General features: G+C 44.4%; 2 protein-coding genes across 7 annotated transcripts in view; one reads left to right on the plus strand and one right to left on the minus strand.

Annotated features, from left to right (window-relative positions):
- Nucleotides 1-10,630, minus strand: part of MED15 (mediator complex subunit 15) — a 161,379-nt gene extending 150,749 nt beyond the window's left edge. For both annotated transcript variants that reach the window (XM_033953768.1, XM_033953765.1), the window contains exon 1: nucleotides 10,524-10,630. The gene's annotated coding sequence lies outside the window, so the exon portion shown is untranslated. The remainder of the gene's footprint in view (nucleotides 1-10,523) is intronic.
- Nucleotides 10,444-20,558, plus strand: part of KLHL22 (kelch like family member 22) — a 35,651-nt gene continuing 25,536 nt past the window's right edge. The window contains exons 1-2 of one of the 5 annotated variants that reach the window (XM_033953769.1): nucleotides 10,713-10,834; nucleotides 11,484-11,650. In XM_033953769.1, coding sequence (XP_033809660.1) covers nucleotides 11,590-11,650 — 61 coding nt within the window. In that variant the 5' untranslated portion in view covers nucleotides 10,713-10,834; nucleotides 11,484-11,589. The other 4 variants (XM_033953773.1, XM_033953774.1, XM_033953775.1 and 1 more) reach the window with 4 other exon arrangements.

Consider the following 20,558-nt stretch of genomic DNA (forward strand, 5'->3'; position numbering starts at 1 on the left):
AATTTTGGACCTGGTACTTACCAATGGTGAAAGTATCGCAGAGGTCTCGGTGGGTGAAACTTTGGCCTCCAGTGACCACAATATGATATGGTTCAATCTCAGGAAAGGTTTCACGAAATCTACCACACTGACCAAGGTTCTCAAGTTCAAGGACACAAACTTCCAAGACATGGGAGACTTCGTTCACCAGGCACTACAAACCCAAGCAGACACCGACAGCGTGGAAGAAATGTGGACAACTTTGAAAACCACCATACAGGAAGCAACAAACCGCTATGTTAAATCAGTAAGCAAACGGAGTAGGAACAACAAGCCACAGTGGTTCTCTATGGAGATCTCGGACCTCATCAAAGAGAAGAAAAAAGCATTCATCTCTTACAAACAATCAGGGACACAGGACTCCAGAGTAGATTATCTGACCAAATCAAGAGCCGTCAAAGTGGCAGTTAGAGAGGCCAAATTCCGCAGGGAGGAGTCTCTAGCAAAGAACATCCAGAAGGGAGATAAATCCTTCAGGTATATTAGTGACAGAAAAAAGAACTCGGGTGGAATAGTACGACTCAGAAAACCAGACGGAGACCATGTAGAGACGGACTCGGAAAAGGCCCAACTGTTAAATGAATACTTCTGTTCAGTCTTCACCCGCGAGGCGCCAGGAATCGGCCCTCAGCCACAGACAAGGATTAAATCAGTAGACCCGTTTAGGAATTTCAAATTTACACCCAGCAGCGTCTACTGCGAGCTGTCAAAAATCAAGGTCAACAAGGCAATGGGGCCTGACAACCTACACCCTAGGGTACTCAGGGAGTTGGGTGATGTCTTGGCGGAACCACTATCCGCGCTCTTCAATCTCTCCCTTAGTACAGGTAACGTCCCGATGGACTGGAAGATGGCTAACGTCATTCCACTACACAAGAAAGGCTCCAGGATGGAGATGGCAAACTACAGACCAGTGAGTCTCACTTCAATAGTGAGCAAACTAATGGAAACCCTAATCAAACGCCAATTGGATAGGATCATGGACGAGGAGAATCTGCGGGATCCCCGCCAACATGGATTTACTAAGGGGAGATCCTGCCAATCCAACCTGATCGGCTTCTTTGACTGGGTGACGAGGAAGCTGGATGTTGGTGAGTCCCTGGACATCGTCTACCTGGATTTCAGCAAAGCATTTGATAGCGTGCCACACCGCAGGTTGCTGAACAAGATGAGTTCTTTAGGTTTGGGCGACACACTAACCAAATGGGTTGGGAACTGGCTTGGAGGTAGGCTTCAGAGGGTGATGGTGAATGGCACCCCCTCCGAGATGTCGGAGGTGATAAGTGGAGTGCCACAGGGCTCCGTCCTGGGCCCGATCTTGTTCAACATCTATATAAGAGACTTGACAGAAGGGCTCTGAGGTAGAATAACATTGTTCGCCGATGATGCCAAACTGAGCAATGTAGTGAGCAAAAGCACAACAGACAAAAAAGCAATGACAGACGATATGGTGCATGACTTACTTCTGCTGGAACACTGGTCTAGGTCCTGGCAACTCAGTTTCAATGCCAAAAAATGCAAAGTCATGGACCTGGGAAGCCAAAATCCATGCAAGATCTACACCCTAAATGGCGAGATCCTGACAAGAACTGAAGCAGAAAGAGACTTGGGGGTGATTGTCAGGGAAGACATGAAGTCTGCAAACCAAGTGGAGCAAGCTTCATCCAAAGCAAGCAAATCATAGGTTGCATACGCAGGAGTTTCGTCAGCCGTAAACCTGAAGTCATTGTGCCACTGTATAGATCCATGGTGAGACCGCACCTGGAGTACTGTGTGCAATTCTGGAGGCCGCATTACCGCAAGGATGTACTGAGACTGGAATCGGTCCAGAGAATGGCCACCAGGATGGTCTCGGGACTCAGGGAGCTCCCGTACGAGGAGCGGTTGGGGAATTTGCAGCTCTACTCACTCGAGGAGTGTCGAGAGAGGGGAGATATGATCGAGACATTCAAATATCTCACGGGCCGCATCAAGGTGGAAGAAGACATTTTCTTCTTCAAGGGTCCCGCGGCAACAAGGGGGCATTCGTGGAAAATCAGGGGTGGGAAACTGCACAGTGACACTAGGAAGTTCTTCTTCACTGAAAGGGTGGTTGATCGCTGGAATAGTCTTCCACTTCAGGTTATTGAGGCCACCAGTGTGGCGGATTTTAAGGCCAGATGGGATAGACATGTGGGATCTATCCGCAAAGATAGATAGGGAGGATCACTGGAGTGGGCAGACTTGATGGGCCGTGGCCCTTATCTGCCGTCTATTTCTATGTTTCTATCGTTGCTTCACTCTCACTCCAAAAACCTTTCACCGTCAGTGTGCCCAATTTTTTCAACTGTTTGGAGACATGGAGCAATCCTCGGATACGACCTCGACCTCGGCGGCTGCCCCGGTCTCGAAAGCTTCGACTCCGACGACCACGACCTCCACGGTCTCGAAGGCCTTGACCTTGGCTCCAGCTGGAGCTTCGGTCTCAAAGGCCTCGACCTTGCCGACTTCGGTGCCCTCGAAAACAATGACATCGGTGAAGTCTTCAGTGGGTGGTAAGTCTCCTGGTTCTCTTTCAGGTGCCGTACCCAAGAAGCCACCAGAGTCCTCTTCACGCCCATCTTGTAAGCATACCTCCAAGATAAGGGAATACTCACCTTCGAGGTCGCCCTCTTCGGAGTGTACTGCTGCACCTACAAGATCAGAACCTTCTGTCTCGGTGCCGATGCTGGAGGACATGCTCAAATCTATCTTGACCACTCAGATTTCCTCGTTAGTAGCTCAATTGGTCCCGTCTTTGACCTTGCCTCGGGTGGATCAGCCTGTCACCCAACCAGAGCTTCCAGTGCCTCAAGGCCGATCCCGGACACCGAAGAGGATACCTTCCACTGATTCTTCCCCGGAATCCCCTCCTCCGAAGCATTGGTCGAAGCATATGGGACATCTTGCTTCCAAGTTCGAAGGGAGTCCTCTGCTTTGGATACCGAGACTTCTCTGCCTCGTTCTTCGAAGTCGAAGCACTGATCTCGACACCACCGAGCATCGACCCGAAGTCCTTCTCGAAGACTCCACCGTCGAAGCCAACTTGTCGAGACACTTCTCCTCAGACTACGACTCATTCAGTGCCACGTACACTTGGTACTTCTCCATCCAGGAGCCTCAAGAGAAAACATTCTCTTACTCCACCACATAGTGCAGCTTCTTCTATAACCTTACGGCTTGAGTCAGAACCACTCTCACCATATTCTAGAGAGGCTTCTCCTTCCTACATCTCGCAGTTTGTCTCCTGAGGAAGCATCTGATTTCAAATCCATTTCCTTTGCGAAATTTGTCTTTGATATGGGACAAGCTCTCAAACTGGATCTCTATTCGGATTCTAAGTTTACTCCTGAGTATCTAGCAGATATGGAGCTTCCTCATCCACCTAAAGAGTCCCTACGATTACCAATGACTCCTGTGCTCAAACAAACTTTTATTCGTAACATGGAGACTCCTTATTCCATCACTGCCATTCCATCTAAATTGGAATCCCGTTATCGAACTGTTCCATGTAAAGGGTTTGAAAAGTCACAACTTTCTCATCAATCCTTGGTAGTCGAATCATCCTTAAAAAAGCTCATCCTTCCAAAATCTACGCTTCAGTTCCTCCAGGCAGAGAAGGTCGTACCATAGATAAGTTTGGTCGCCCTCTATACCAGAACTCTATGATGGCAAATAGAGTTCTTAATTACAACTACATTTTTACATCTTATTTCAACCATTTTCTAAAAATATTACCATCCACAACTCGTCTTTCAGAATTCAAACTCATCCTCAAGACACTTGCTCAATTAAGACTCTTCGTGTTACAAGCCTCCTATGATGCATTTGAATTATCTTCTAGAGTCTCTGCCTTTGCTGTAGCCATGCGTTGTTTGGCATGGCTCCTCATTGTAGATATGGATCCCAACTTTCAAGATCGTTTGGCGAATCTCCCTTGTCAGGGGAACAAATTATTTGATGACTCTATTGAAGCAGCTACTAAGCGTCTCTCAGAACATGAACGCTCTTTTGCTTCCCTCATTCGCCCAAAACCTAAATCTACACCAACTAGAGGGTTTAAACAGACTCCACGTCGTTATCCTCAGAAAACGACTCCTGCTTTTTCCAGGCCTTCTCCTCCTCGTCCTCCCCAGCAACAGCACCAACAAAAGTCTCAGACTCCCGTTGCCACCAAACCAGTTCAGTCTTTTTGACAGTCTCAGCCTGAGCATTCAAATTTCTCTGTTTCCCAATTCTCCCCTTCCCATAGGGGGTCGTCTTTCCACTTTTTATCACCAGTGGGAGCTCATCACATCAGATCTCTGGGTGCTTACCATCCTACGAGAGGGATACTCTCTACGGTTCCTTCAGGTGCCTCCAGATCGCCATCCAAGAGAGTGTCCTTCCAATCAGTCGCACCTTCCCCTTCTACCTCAAGAAGCTCGGGCTCTTCTTCGCCTGCGAGCTGTAGAGGAAATTCCTCTTGCCCAACGGAACTTGGGATTCTACTCCCGTTATTTTCTGGTTCCCAAGAAGACGGGGGATTTGCGACCTATCCTAGATCTCAGAGTTCTCAACAAATACCTAGTCAAAGAGAAATTTCGAATGCTCACTCTGCCGACTTTATATTCCTTAATGGATCAAAGGGATTGGATGTGTTCCCTCGATCTCAAAGAGGCGTATACTCATATCCCTATTCATCCAGCATTTCGCAAGTACCTCAGATTTCAAGTAGGAAGCCTTCATCTGCAGTACCGAGTTCTCCCCTTCGGGTTGGCTTCTCCCAGAGTTTTCACAAAATGTCTGGTGGTGGTAGCTGCAGCTCTTCGCAACCAGGGTCTCCAAGTATTTCCATACCTTGACGACTGGCTCATCAAAGCTCCCTCTTTTTCAGGGGTTATTGCAGCGACCCAATAGACTATTCTTTTTCTTCAAAGTTTGGGATTTCACATAAACTTTCCAAAATCTCAGTTGACTCCTTCTCAGTCTCTCCAGTTCATAGGAGCAACTCTGGACACTATCAATCTGAGAGCCTACCTTCCACAACCACGTCAGGCTGCACTTCTTCAGATTTCTCGTCAAGTCTTCCACCTTCCTTCCGTACCGGCACGAAAGATGATGGTTCTGCTCGGTCACATGGCTTCTACGGTTCATGTGATTCCTTTTGCCAGACTTCACCTTCGTATTCCTCAATGGACACTGGCATCCCAATGGCAGCAAACCGTGGATCCACCATCTCAACTGATTTCCGTAACTCCTTCATTGCGGAAGTCTCTCCGTTGGTGGATGCTCTCTTCGAATCTTTCCAGAGGCTTGCTGTTCCACCACCTTCCTCATCAAAAAGTCCTCACAACCGACTCATCAACGTACGCTTGAGGGGCTCATGTGGACGGTCTCCGCACTCAAGGTCTATGGACTTCAGCAGACTATCTGTGTCATATCAATCTGTTGGAACTCAGAGCGATATTCTATGCTCTCAAAGCCTTTCAACATCTCCTTCATGACATGGTGATTCTTGTACGTACAGACAACCAAGTAGCCATGTATTATGTAAACAAACAGGGAGGGACGGGATCTCACTCCCTCTGTCAAGAAGCTCTGAAATTGTGGCATTGGGCAATTCTTCACAACATCTACCTCAGAGCTGTTTATATTCAGGGTCAACACAATTATTTGGCGGACAAATTGAGTCGCCTTCTACAGCCTCACGAATGGACACTCAATTCTCCTACTCTTCGCCAAATCTTTGCCCGTTGGGGAACTCCACAGATAGATATGTTTGCGTCACCTCTCAACTTCAAACTGCCTCAATTTTGCTCCCACATTTACACTCCTCAACGTCTCGAAGCGGATGCGTTTCTACTGGACTGGAGGAATCAGTTCCTTTATGCCTTTCCTCCGTTTCCTCTGATTTTCAGGACTCTAGTCAAACTGAAGTCAGAACATGCCACCATGATTCTGATTGCTCCTCGGTGGCCCAGACAACCTTGGTTCTCCCTTCTACTTCAACTCAGCGTCAGGGAGCCTCTCCTTCTACCAGTATTTCCTTCTCTACTCACGCAGAGTCACGGATCCTTGCTTCATCCCAATCTACAGTCTCTACACTTAACAGCTTGATACCTTTCTGCATAACAGACTTTCCTCAATTTTCTCAGTCTGTTCAAGAGATATTGCTTGCTTCCAGGAAGCCATCAACTAGACAATGTTATGACCAAAAATGGACTAGATTTTCTGCTTGGTGTTCTACACGTCAATTGCAACTGATATCGTCCTCCTTAGCATCTGTTCTGGACTACTTGCTTCACTTGTCACATTCTGGACTTCAAACTACATCTATTTGAGTCCACCTTAGTGCTATAGCTGCTTTTCATCAGCCTCTAGATGGAAAGCCTCTTTCTGCACACCCTATGGTCTCTCGCTTCATGAAAGGACTTCTTAATCTCCATCCACCGCTTAAACCACCTCCAGTGGTTTGGGATCTCAATGTTGTTTTGGCTCAACTGATGAAACCTCCTTTTGAATCGCTTGACAAAGTTCACCTCAAGTATCTCACTTGGAAGGTTGTGTTCCTGATCGCCCTCACATCTGCTCGACGAGTCAGTGAGTTACAAGCTTTGGTTGCGGATCCACCTTTCACAATTTTTCACCATGACAAGGTGGTCCTCCGTACTCATCCTAAATTCTTACCTAAAGTTGTTTCAGAATTTCACATCAATCAGTCTATTGTTCTACCTGTATTTTTTCCAAAGCCTCATTCTCATCCTGGAGAAGCGGCCTTTCATACCTTGGACTGTAAACGTGCCTTGGCTTTCTATCTCCAATGCACTCAACTTCACAGAACATCTCCTCAACTTTTCATCCCCTTTGATCCGAACAGATTGGGACGTCCTATCTCGAAGCGTACCATCTCCAACTGGATGGCTGCGTGCATCTCTTTCTGCTATGCTCAGGCTGGTCTTCCTCTGCAAGGTCGAGTGACGGGCCACAAAGTTAGAGCTATGGCGGCATCTGTAGCTTTCCTCAGATCAACTCCTATTGAGGAAATCTGCAAGGCTGCCACTTGGTCCTCGGTTCATACTTTCACCTCTCATTACTGTCTGGATACTTTATCCAGGAGGGATGGCCACTTTGGCCAATCTGTTTTGCAAAATCTTTTTTCGTAAATTGCCAACTTCCCTCCATCCCTTTTTACTTAGCTTGGAGGTCACCCATGTGTGGGAATATGCTTCTGTTTGTCCTGGGATAAAGCACAGTTACTTACCGTAACAGTTGTTATCCAGGGACAGCAGGCAGATATTCCCACAACCCTCCCACCTCCCCTGGTTGGCTTCTTGGCTAGGTATCTGAACTGAGGATCCTCTCAGGAGATGCGCCCCCTAGTTCGGGCGGGAAGGCACGCGCGCATGCGCAGTACAGTGCTTGAAAGATCTTCAAGCAAGTTTGCTTTCGAGGCTGTCCGCTGCGGGGCTCCATCGGTGACGTCACCCATGTGTGGGAATATCTGCCTGCTGTCCCTGGATAACAACTGTTACGGTAAGTAACTGTGCTTTTTGTGCTGCAGAGGATCCCTTTAAGGGACAGCTCTGGCAGCAGATCGTAAACTGAGGCAGAAAGTTTGCTTCCAAGGAGTTGGCTGCTTTACAGTGCACTCCTTAGACAGCCTGCATTTACTGATCAGGAGCTCAAGGATCGTTCCATTGGGAGCATAGCTCGCCCCAGGTTCATTCGCTAGTGGGTTTGAGCGCAAACTGCATGACTCCGTAGCGGTCTATCCAAGATAGGAGCCAACTGCGTTCCTCCCAGTTTGCGCACACGGGCACCAGAGGAGTCAAGGTCTCCAGCTGGGACACTGGCCACGAGAAGCAGTCAGAAAATATAAGCAGTCCAATTTCCAGGCTTATTGAGGCAAAGGATCTCCCTGTAAACTGTTTCAGCTTCCATCTTGCAGCTCCCAGCACACAGCCTGGCACAGTAACAGGCTAACAGAAAGATCAATTTTGGGGGGTCTCCAAAATCTTGGTGGGGGGTCAGGTTAATGCGAAGTCTTCTCTACCTAAAAAATCCTAAATTTGCCATTTTTTTAGTTTTTCAGGGTGGCTTTCCCAGGCTATTTCAGTGTTGAAATCGCTCCCGCAGCAACCATCTTGGATTTCCCAATTTGTTTTGGACCTGGGACCCTGCTTTTACTGCAAAACAGTAATTGTGACCCTGCTTTTATTGCCTTTGTTTATGCATTGTTTTCCATATAATCTGACTTTTCTCTTATCTGACAATAGGTTGGTCCCATTTAGCTGGAAAATCGAGACTATGCTGTATTTACATTGTTGCGACTCTGCTACAGGCGGAACCACAGCAGCATGTCTATTCCTTCTTCTGAACTTCCACTGTTTTGGGGAATTGTTTTTATACAGACCCGAAGCTCTAGTTTATATTATGTTTTTGTAACAACATACTGCTATTTCAAAAATTACTTAAGGCTCATTTTTTCATCTTAGCTTTTAGCTATCCCTCTGACATCCAATAAAATATTTGAGAATGACAATTTTTTGTTGTAAACAAAGCTGATTGATGTTTATAATGTATTGGAAAATGTATGGTAAAATTTGACTTCTACTGTGTATGTCTACTTGTAAGCCGCTTAGGAGATAAGCAACAAGTACTTTAAATAAAATATAATTAACTTTGTGCTCATCATTGCTTGACAAGTTTTTTTTTCCTTCTTGGTTCCCCCTCCCCCCTTATTTATTTTTCGTTGGAAATGTGGAAGGCAGCAGTGCTCAGGCTGACGCAGTCCAAGGCTAACTTACTAACAACTTAGGCCAAGAAAACATACCTACACCAGCTTATTAATTTTACTACGGACATTAGCAGTAACCCCTTCTATTTCAACATTGCCCCCATCCCTCTGCCCCGGCTGTGCTGCTCTGTCTCTCCTTTCCCCCAGCACTCCACAGACTCCTCACTAAAGTCTGCAGTGAATTGTTCATTGCCTGATCTAAGGGCCTTTACTCGATCCCCATCCTCCTTGACCTGAATGCTGCCTTTGATATTGTTAATCACTGCTTACTCCTTGATACGCTGTCCTCGCTGATATTCTGTGAATCTCTCCTTTCCTAATTTGCCTCCTAACTTTCCCAAAGCACCTTTAGTGTTTGTGTTGGTAGGTCCTTTTCTGCTGCTATCCCAGCAGGATTCTGTCTTAGGACCTCTTCTCTCTCTACACCTCTTCCCTCGGTGCCCTGATCTCCTCCCATGGCTTCCAGTATCACCTATATGCTGATGACTCCCAGATCTACCTCTCTACACCTCAAATTTCACCTAAAGTCCAAGAAAAAGTCTCTGCCTGTTTGGCTGACATTGCTGCCTGGATGTCCTGCCGTCATCCGAAACTAAAATATGTCCAAGACTGAGCTGTCCTCTTCTCTCCTAAATCCTCTGCTCCTCCATTCTCCATCTCGGTAAATAATACTGTCATTGTTCCAGTCTCCTCTGCTTGTAACCTTTGAGTCGTCTTCAATTCCGACCTCTCATTTTCTATGCACAACCAACAAGCTGCTAAGACCTGTCGCTTCTATCTCTTCAATATCTCCAAAATTCACCCCTTCCACGCTTTCATAACCTCGCACTTAGATTACTGCAATCTACTTCTAACTGGTCTCCCGTAGTGTCGCCTTTCCCCCCTTTCAATCTATGCAAAACTCTGCTGCACGACTCATCTTCTACCAACCTCACTATGCTCATGTCACCCCTCTCCTTAAGTCACTTCACTGGCTCTCTATCCATCACATACAGTTCAAACTCCTATTGCTGACCTACAAGTGTGTTCATTCTGCTGCCCCTCAATATCTCTCTTCTCTTCTTATACACCTCCCAGAGAACTCCGTTCCTCAGATAAGCCACTCTTAGACTTTACCTTTCTCCTCCACTGCCAATTCCAGACTTCGTTCCTTTCATCTAGCTGCCCCTTATGCCTGGAATAAATTACCTGATTTTATCGCCAAGCCCCTTCCCTTACCTTGTTAAAAGTAGACTGAAAACGTACCTTTTTGATATAGCTTTCAATCCTTAACCCTACTCCTCTGCCCTCCAACCCAGCCAGCTGATTAACCGTTCCCCTTAACTGTATTTCCATGACATCCTGTTTGTCTGTCTTGGCTATTTAGATTATAAGCTCTTTAGAGCAGGGACTGTTTTCTTCTTTGTAAATCTGTACAGCGCTGTGTACGTCTGGTAGCGCTATAGAAATAATTAATAGTAGTAGTCGTCCCTGTCTGGCTGCGGTAGAGCGTAAAGCGAAGCTGTGTGCCGCGGGATTGGCTAATCGCAGCCAATCAGCAATGTGGCAAGTTTGTCGATGCCGCGGGACAGACGGGCACGTTCATGTGCGTAGAAAAGTGAAACTGGGGCGGGCAATCCGAAAACAGCAGATACAACTGAAAGTAGCCCCCCTACCCTTACAAATAAAGCACACACACATAACCCACCCAAGCCAAACTTCCCCGATTGCAGGCTTCAAACCTAGCCCAACCTCCCTCTTCCCTCGCTAAATACGACTCCGTCTCAGCGGAAATGACGCCAAGCGAGACGGAAGACCAGGTAGGACACCGGAAGTTGGTGTACCGCAGGTAGGGGTTTTGTGAACTGCAAGTGGAGGTAGGATTGTTAGTGTTGCAGGGAGGATCATGTGATTGGGGTTGGTGGGGGTGGCGAAAGATCGTACTGCGAAATGTCTGTGATGCAGAGTGTAAGAACTGTTTTGGAGACAAGGATGTCTCCTTTAAGGGATTGATATTTGGTGAGGAAATAGATGTGTCTTTGAAGGGTTAGGGGCTGGTGGGAGAGATGTCTCCTTGGTGGGCAGGTATGGTAGTGGAAAGTGAGAGGTTAGGTCTGGGGAAAAGGGATGTCTGTTTGAGAGGATGAGGAATGTCTGGGGAAGTGATAGAAGCACTGTATTCTCAGGTAGAGAGAGTTCTCCATGAATGGGTTAGCAACACACTGGTAACATTATCTAATGGTACTGTGAATGTATTAGCTCGCCTAAAGCTAAAAAAAAAAAAAAATCCTGGAAAACACCTTTGTGAGCATGAGCAAGCTACCCTACTGCTTCCATAATGCCTGCTCCTTTCCTCTCCAATCTGTTCTGTCTGCCTGGCCAGAAAGATGGACGGTTTCTCTTGCTTTCTTAATATTTTTTCTTTGTGGTTACAACAGCCGGTGTGGAGCCAGGAACTCCTAGGTTGTGATCCAGTTCCATTGGCTAAGTTCTGGAAGGATAGCAAAATATTTACTAAAGCTGGATGCAACGCCATTCAAGCTACCACTAAGAAATGAATGAGCTTAGCCAAGTCCTCAAACACTCCATAAGGCCTTTGAGTTGGTACTGAACTTCCATGGTGCCCACAAAATGAGACTAATGCTTCTGTGATTCCTTATTTCCCAAGATCACTGCTTCATGCCATGCCAGGGGATTGAACTCTGGATCAATGTTATCCTTCTGCTACAGACTCTAATTGGAGCAAACCATAGACCAGCAGGACTGATAGCAACATGCTGCCAACAGAGCTATGTGTGCTGCTGGCTTTCAGAAGAGGCACTGCATCGGGATCAGGTGAACCACACACCAGGAAGCACAAAGGAAGCTTCCAAACACCTACACAATTCTCGAGGGGGTGGGCGGAGAGGATCTAAAATTTACTAAATCTACCCAGTATACATCTATGATGTAGTTGGACTTTCTTACATCAAGATCCTGTAATGATAACCTTCTACAACAGCTCCGTGTTTTATCCCCTGTGGGCTGTCAAAACCTATCTATGGTGTCAATAACATGCATCACTCACAGCACAATGTAATGTGGATGGTTATTCAGATGCTATAAGTTCCTGCACAGTCTGGTGGGTACCTGAAGCAGTGAGGATGGTACCCTGCTCAGGATGGACTGCTGTGCCTAAATATAATCAAATTTTGATACTTGATATCGCTCTACATGAGCTGGTATATTACCTGTACTAATAATGATATTGATGAATATTTATAGCCTGCTTTATCCCTAAAAATTCATTTCAGAGCAGGTTAACAATACACGAGGAGGACACATAAATCCAGAATTACAATAATAATAATTATATTCAACAATGAGATTTCTACAATATCATAACAAAAACTCTGAAAGCAAATGTTTTCATCAATTTTCAAAAATGCATATAGGATGAACATAATCTAATCTCCACAGGGAGAATATTTGAAAGTTTTGCTATTTGAGTTATATGGGGCTTCTAGAAGACAGCAATCACAGTAAGATATTTTGGGGGATCATGGAAGTCCCAACTACCCCTACAAGGCCCCCTTGCCACAGTACAACACTACCAACAGGCGTTGTTGCAGCTTACTGGTGTCAGTTATACCCAGGCACTCCATTTTGATCCTGGTCTTCTCGCAACACCCAAAGTTTACTAACTTTCGAGTATACCTCTACCCCAGCAGCCATTCAGGTTCCTTATGTAAGACATTCACTAGTTATAGCAACAAGCTGCAAATCAGAATCCAGGGCTCTGTCCTACTGGATAAACCTCTGCTGGTGGAATATCAGATGATAAATTCTATAGGGGCAGATGAATAACCTACCTCACCAGTACAGTTTTTCATTGTGTTTATAGGCCACATCCCTTTTTCAATATACTTTATCAGCTGCTTCCCCAAGTGACCACTCTTCCCCATGCCCCCTTGCATTTACATGCTATGCCTCTTGCATGAACCCTTACAGAATAGCACTTAGTTTCTTACATATGTAAGTGTACACTTAACCTTTGTGCATTTACACACCCAAATGGCACATAAATGTGGGTACCCAGTAACAGGATTGCACTTTAATAGTTTATTAGTCACAGTTGTAATAATGAAGTTATACAGTTGCTGTTACATTTGAGTCTCCTCAGTAAAGATCTGAAATTAAAAACTGGGTTAATGTACATTTTTTCCCCTGCGGTTCATTGTGACCCAAGTTAAGAACCCTGCTCTAATCTCCTGGACTTTTGGTCTATGATATAGGCTGGAACAGTGTGTGCTGACCTTCACCCTGTCACATGAATCTTCTCCCACAATTCATACTTAAGAGGAACTGACTCAGCAGCTAGTGCTTAGAAGAAATGGAATGGAGGAGTTAGCCTAATGGTTAGTACGTAGGGCTGGAAACTGGGTTTGATTCCCACTACAGCTCTTTGTGACCTCGGACAAGTCACTTAACCCTCGATTGCACTACGTACAAAACTTAGATTGTGAGCCCAGTAGGGACAGAGAAAGTACCTTTATGTACTATGTAAACTAAAGTTTGTATTTCAAGAATCTAATGAACAATCCCCTGTGAATTAGGTTCAAATTCAATTTTGTAAATAGTTCTCTTTTTGTACATAGGGGAGAGTTGCCTCCTGTATGATAGCAAAAATCTTGCCAGTGCCCCCTCCCTGATCACTAATTTCTTTCCAAGCTCATACAGTATTCTTTCAAGTACTTATTTTCCATTTGAGTTGAAAAAATATATAAATCACAAAGCTGTACAAATGAGCACAAGTCCTCCTGGTATGATGACTTTTAAATTACTCTTGTGCTTAGTTACAGTATTCAGGGTTTATAGCCCTTTTGTGAACTCCATGTTTTTGTTCAAGGTATGGTCCACAAAGCCTCTGATTCAGACACCGCATTTGGCTTACTCAAATCTTCTGAAGTTAATTTAACTCTCTGCCTCAACTTTCCAAGGGAATTATTAATTTCTGTATAAACTAATTGGCATAGGGACTACCTTGATGAGCACTGAGTTTTCTGACAGTGGCCACCTCTGGAATGTAGGATATGGGAAATAGAAAGTCATGGGTCAATGAGGAACCGTGGTGTAAGAAGAAGAAAAATTGTAAAGGAAGAGAAAAAGAAAGAGCTGTGTTGAAATTAAATATCTACGATATTAGGGATGTGCATTCATTTGAAACATGTTGCAGCATATCATTTTCAATGTGTTTGTTTGATGTGTTAATAGTTACACAATCTTTCCAAAACAGTGCACCCTCTTCACTAAAAATGACATTGTTCCTATAATGAAAAAATTGCCTCCCCCACCAAAAAAGAATCTCATACAAAATGAACATTCCCATGAATGGCATAGGAAATAGCAAAAGGTGAAATATTTGTTTGAACTGCAGACCTTTAGGGCCAGATTCAGTAAAAGGCATTCAAACATTGGCAGAAATTCAATTTCCCATTCATATATTCACAATAATTCCCATGGACTATCAGAAGTGAACTTCTCAAGATCACTTTTTTTGAGAGCACTTTTCACTAGTCACTTATCACTTAGTCCAATTACTTTTTAATTTGTTTTCAAAATGTTATATTCCACTCTTCTTCAATAACTTTTCTCGAAAGACAAAACTTTTTTAGAGTTGGCGCAGGAAATAAATTGTCACTTTGCTCTATTTTATAAAGGATGCCCCCGGCTGGGTGCTTTTTATAGAATAGCATCCCTCTACCCTATATTTATTTATTTAATTTTATATCTTTCATATCTTTCTGTCCAGGTTGGACTGTAAGCTCCTTCAAGTGGGGACCATCTATTAAATGTCAAATGTACAGCGCTGTGTATGCCTTTCAGTGCTATAGAAGTGATAAATAGTACAGTAGTCGCTCAGCTATCCAGTACCCATGGGACTTAGTGGATGCCAGATAACTGTAGTTTCTGATTACTTTAGAGCAGGGATCTCAAAGTCCCTCCTTGAGGGCCGCAATCCAGTTGGGTTTTCAAGATTTTCCCCAATGAATATGCACTGAAAGCAGTGCATGCATATAGATCTCATGCATATTCATTGGGGAAATCCTGAAAACCCAACTGGATTGCGGCCCTCAAGGAGGGACTTTGAGATCTTTGCTTTAGAGTTACTGTAAAAATAGTTTTGTCTCCTCACCTCACTCTATCATCCCCCCCATCCCCACTTGTAGGTCCAGCATCTGTTTTTCCCTTCTTTCTGGGTCACTCTCTCTCCCCCTTTCTTGCTCACCTTCTTCCCCACTTTTTCTTCCCCCTTCTCCCCCCCCACTCCCTCCCTCCCTCCATTCCCAAAATAGCAGAGCCGGTCCTGAAAACCCCCTCCCTCCATTCCTGAAAAAGCAGAGCTGGTCCTGACAACCCCTCCCTTCGTTCCCAAAACAGTAGATCAGTCCTGACAACCCCCTCTCTCTGTTCCCGAAGCAGCAGAGCCAGTCCTGACAACTCCCCTCCCTCTCTCACTCACCTGAAGCAGTAGCAGTAGTCGGTGAGCAGAGAAAGCGCTGGTAAACAGGCAGCTCCTGGCCAGCCCTGGCAGGGCCTTTCCTCTGCACCTGATGCCTCTGAGGCTGGAGGGAGGAAGAGAAGAGGGGTGTTGGGTCAGGAGCACGACTTTGGACATTGTCTGAGGAGCTTGAGAAACCTTTTTTTTTTTGCCAACAATTTTTTTGCTGGTTGGTTGAGAGTGCTGGTTAACTGCCAGTTAACTGAGAGTCTACTGTAGTAGTAGAATAGCATATAGTGTCAAATCATACCCAGCTTTGGGCACAAGGGCTTATTATACCTGCTGAAACCAGGTGTAAATTCTAGCATGCAAATTGGACATAAATCCCCAGTATTCTATAATACTGCACCCAAGTTTTTGGAACACCCTTGACCCAGCCATGCCCCTCCCATGGCCATGCCTCCTTTTGGATTACACACTATGGAATCTGGGCACTCAGTGTTATAGAATAACGCACAGGTAGACGCACATACAATTTCTTATTGATTCCAATTAACATAAGAAATGCCTTCACCGGATCAGACCTTAGGTCCATCTAGTCCGGCGACCCGCACACGCGGAGGCTAAGCTAGGTGTTCCCTGATTTCCATGTTTATCCGTATCCCTCAATGTGATTCGCAAGAAGATGCGCATCCAACTTGCCCTTGAAACCTAGAATGGTGGTCTCCGTCACAACCTCCTCGGGGAGAGCATTCCAAGCGTCCACCACTCGCTGTGTGAAGCAGAACTTCCTGACATTTGTCCTGGACCTGCTGCCTCTCAGTTTCAGATCATGTCCTCTTGTCTGAGACACATTTGACATCATGAATAACGATGATTCTTACTCTATTTTGTCGAATTCTTTTAGTATGTTAAAAGTCTCTATCATATCCCCTCGCAGTCTTCTCTTCTCGAGGGTGAACAACCCCAGTTTTCCGAGGTGTTCCTGGTAGCTCAAGTTCTCCATACCTTTTACTAGCTTCGTGGCTCATCTGTGCACCCTGTCCAGCAGTGTTATATCCTTCTTTAGGTAGAGAGACCAGTGTTGGATACAGTATTCCAAGTGTGGTCTGACCATTGCTCTGTAAAGCGGAATTATGACGTCCGCTGATCTGCTCGTGATTCCCTTCTTTATCATTCCCAACATCATGTTTGCTTTCTTTGCCGCCGCTGCACATTGAGCCAATGGCTTCAGGGACCTGTCTATCAGCACCCCCAGGTCCTTTTCTTGTTCACTCTTGCCCAATGTGGCTCCTAACATTTTGTATTTATATTCCTTGTTTTTTCTACCCAGGTGCATCACTTTGCATTTTTCTATATTAAACTTCATCTGCCACTTTTCCACCCATTTCTCTAGCTGGTTCAAATCTCTCTGGAGTTCTTTGCTGTCCTTTTGTGACCCAACTGCCCGACATAGTTTTGTGTCATCTGCAAACTTGATTATATTACTTGTTCCTTCTTCCAGGTCATTTATGAAGATATTGAATAAGATGGGCCCAAGAACCGAACCCTGGGACACACCGCTTGTAACCCTCTCCCAGTCTTAGAACTTCCCATTTATGCTCACCCTCTGCAATCTGTTTTCCAGCCATTTGCCTATCTATCTTAGTATATCCCCCTCTATTCCATGGTTTTGTAGTTTCCTCAGAAGTCTTGCGTGTGGAACCTTGTCGAACGCTTTCTGGAAGTCCAAGTATATTATATCCACCAGTTCTCCGTTATTGATTTGTTCGTTTACCTTCTCAAAAAATTGAAGTAAATTCGTCAAACATGACTTCCCCTTCCTGAAGCCGTGTTGACTAGCTCTCATCAGGTCGTGATTTTCCAGGTGTTGCACTATGCTATCCTTAATTAGTGCTTCAACCATCTTCCCAGGAACCGACGTAAGACTCACAGGTCTGTAGTTGCCCAGTTCTCCTCTCGATCCTTTTTTGAAGATTGGGATGACATTCGCTATCTTCCAGTCGTCTGGTATTCACCCGGTTCTAATTGACATGTTAGCTAGGGTTTGTAATAGTTCTCCAATTTCAATCTTAAGCTCCTTTAACACTCTCGGGTGAATTCCATCTGGTCCAGGGGATTTGTCACTTTTTAGTTTGTCAATCTGATAGTATATCTTGTCCAAATCCACATTCACTGTGGTGAGGCTTTCCTCCTTTTCTCCCTTGAATACTCTCCCTGTTTCGGGCATTGTTGCAGTGTCCTCATTGGTAAAGACAGAGGCAAAGAATGAATTTAGCCTGTCTGCAATCTGTTTGTCTTCCTACACCCTTTTTTTCCTTGGTCGTCGAGAGGACCTACTGCCTCCTTTGCTGTTTTTTTCCCTTTTATGTATCTAAAAAAGGGCTTGAAGTTTTTGGCTTCTTGTGCTATCTTTTCCTCATAGACCTTTTTGGCGTCTCTTACCGCCTTGTGACATTTTTTCTGGTCAACCTTGTGGCAGTTCCAGGCCTTCGTTGTTTTTTCACATTTCCATTTTTTAAACGAGTTCCTCTTTTCCCTTACTGCATCCTTCACCTCTTTAGTTAGCCAAGCTGGTTCTCCTTTGTTCTTGTTTTTCCTTCCTTTGGATATCTGTGGAATGTAGAGATTCTGTGCTTCGGTGATGGTATTTTTTAGTAGGGACCATGCTTGATCGACCGTTTGGATTTCGGCTGTCCTTTTCTTGAGCCGTTCTTTAACCATGGCTCTCATGCTGTCATAATTTCCTTTTCTGAAGTTAAGGGTTGTGGTTTGGGTCTTGGTTCGTTTCCCCTTCCCGATGCCAATTTTAAAATTGAACATGCTGTGATCGATCGTCCCCAGCGGGGCCGTTACTTCTACATCTGTTGTCCTTCCAGTTATTCCATTTAGGACCAAGTCCAAGGTTGCGGTCCCTCTTGTCAGTTCTCCTACCATTTGTTCTAGGAAGCAGTCCCCTATCATTTCCAGGAACTTTATTTCCTTGCCACAGTTTGAGGTTCCTAGATTCCAGTTTATCCCCGGAAAGTTGAAGTCTACCATGATCGTTATGTTTCTTGTTCTACATCCATGGTTGATTTCCTCTATCATTTCTGTGTCTATTTCCTCCGTCTGTCCTGGGGGTTGATAATAGAGGCCAATTTTTGTGTCTGCTTCGTTTTGTCTAGGAATCTTTATCCAGAGGGACTCCAATTTTTCTTTTCCTTCCATCTCCCCTTTTCTGATAGACTCTATTCCTTCTTGGACATACAGGGCAATACCTCCCCCTTTTTGCCCTTTTCTATCTCTTCTGTATAGTTTGTATCCCTGCGGTACTGTGTCCCATTCATTATCTTCGTTCCACCATGTTTCTGTTATTCCAATGATATCCAGTTCTTCTCTTCTTACTAGTGCTTCCAGTTCCCCCATTTTGTTTCTCAAGCTTCTGGCATTCGTGTACATACATTTGAGCTCCCTTTGTGCTACTTTCCTGGACTTTTTAGTCTTCACATCACTTGATGGCATCCAATTATTGCTTGTTAATGGCTGATCAACCAATTAAGTTGCACGTGCACCTTGGGATTACAACCAAATTTGAACAACCTTTGATAGCATCCAGGGGGTTAATGACATATAGTAACATAGTTAATGACAGCAGATAAAGACCCGAATGGTCCATCATGCTGCCCAATCATACATTCTCTATAAATTAATAATTTAATTTAAGTGGTCCTTTTTCTTAGATATTTCTGGGCCAGATACCCAGTACTGACTGTGCTTAGATTTTATATACTGGAGTCTCCGTCAAAGCTCACTCCAGCCCATCTAAACCATCCCAGGCATCAAAGCCCTCTCCAGTCCATCCTCAACTGAATGCCCATTTATGAGACACAGACCATGCAACTAATCCCAGTACTAGCCTTAGTTCTTCAATATATATCCATTATTTTCTGTTGTTCATCCCATGCTTTTTTCAACTCTGTCACCATTTTCTTCTCTACCACCTCCCTCGGGAGTGCATTCCAGGCATCAACCACTCTCCGTAAAGAAGAATTTCCTACCATTACTCTTGATTCTACCACCTCTCAACCTAAAATTATGCCCTCTGGTTTTACCATTTTCCTTTCTCTGGAAAAGATTTTGTTCTACATTAATAACTTTCAAGTATTTGAACGTCTAAATCATATCTCCCCTGCCCCTCCTTTCCTCTAAGGTATACATATTCAGGGCTTCCAGTATCTTCTCATATATCTTTTGGTGCAAATCTTCTACCATTTTTGTCACCTTCCTCTGGACTGCTTATGTCCTTTGCTAGATATGGTCTCCAAAATTGAACACAATACTCCAAGTAGGGCCTCACCAATGACCTGTACAGGGGCATCAGCACCTTCTTTCTTCTACTGGTTATGCCTCTCTCTATACAGCCTAGCATCCTTCTGGCAACAGCCAATTTGTTGTCACACTGTTTCTTTGCCTTTAGATCTTCGAACACTATCATCCCAAGGTCCCTCTCCCCATCCATGCATATCAGCCTCTCACTTCCCAGCACATATGGCTCCTTCTGATTTCTAATCACAAAATGCATTATTCTGTACTTCTTTGCATTGAATTTTAATTGCCAGATATTAGACCATTCTTCTAACTTTTGCAGATCTTTTTTCATGTTTTCCACTCCCTCCTTGGTGTCTACCTTTTATCTCATTTCGTGTTATACAGCCCAACGAGGATAACTAGGAATTTCAATCTATTTGCCTATCCAAATATTACACACCCTCTCACTTCTTCAACTCCCATCAATACACGTGAACCTCCATCTTCCCCTCTTATTGTACCCACCAAACCAATTAACTTCAATGACCTGTACATTCCTAAAATGTTAATTCCAATGTTTTCATCGTTTGTAATCTTAATTAATTGCTGTGAACTGCCTAGAACTCTCTGGATATGGCGGTATACAAAATAAAAGTTATTATTATTATTATTATTATCCAAATATTACTGGCTGCAGATATAAGACTTTTTTGGATAGGACTCTTGCATTTCAAGCAAGTAAGCAGCAGTCCTGGTGGGGTAATTGTATTGGTGGAGCTATGTTGTCTTATGGTGCATTTCAAAAAGTAATTAAGTCAGCATTGTTTGATAAATTCATTTCTAAATGTGGATATCACTGCTAACAAAACTTTACATTGAATATATTTAAGAAACTTGTATTTTTAACTATTTGTATTTCGCTGATTGTCCAGCCTTCTTCTGTGTAAACTGCCTAGAAATTGTTTGATTATG

Source organism: Geotrypetes seraphini, chromosome 8, assembly GCF_902459505.1.
Source record: "Geotrypetes seraphini chromosome 8, aGeoSer1.1, whole genome shotgun sequence".
NCBI classification, from domain to species: domain Eukaryota; kingdom Metazoa; phylum Chordata; class Amphibia; order Gymnophiona; family Dermophiidae; genus Geotrypetes; species Geotrypetes seraphini.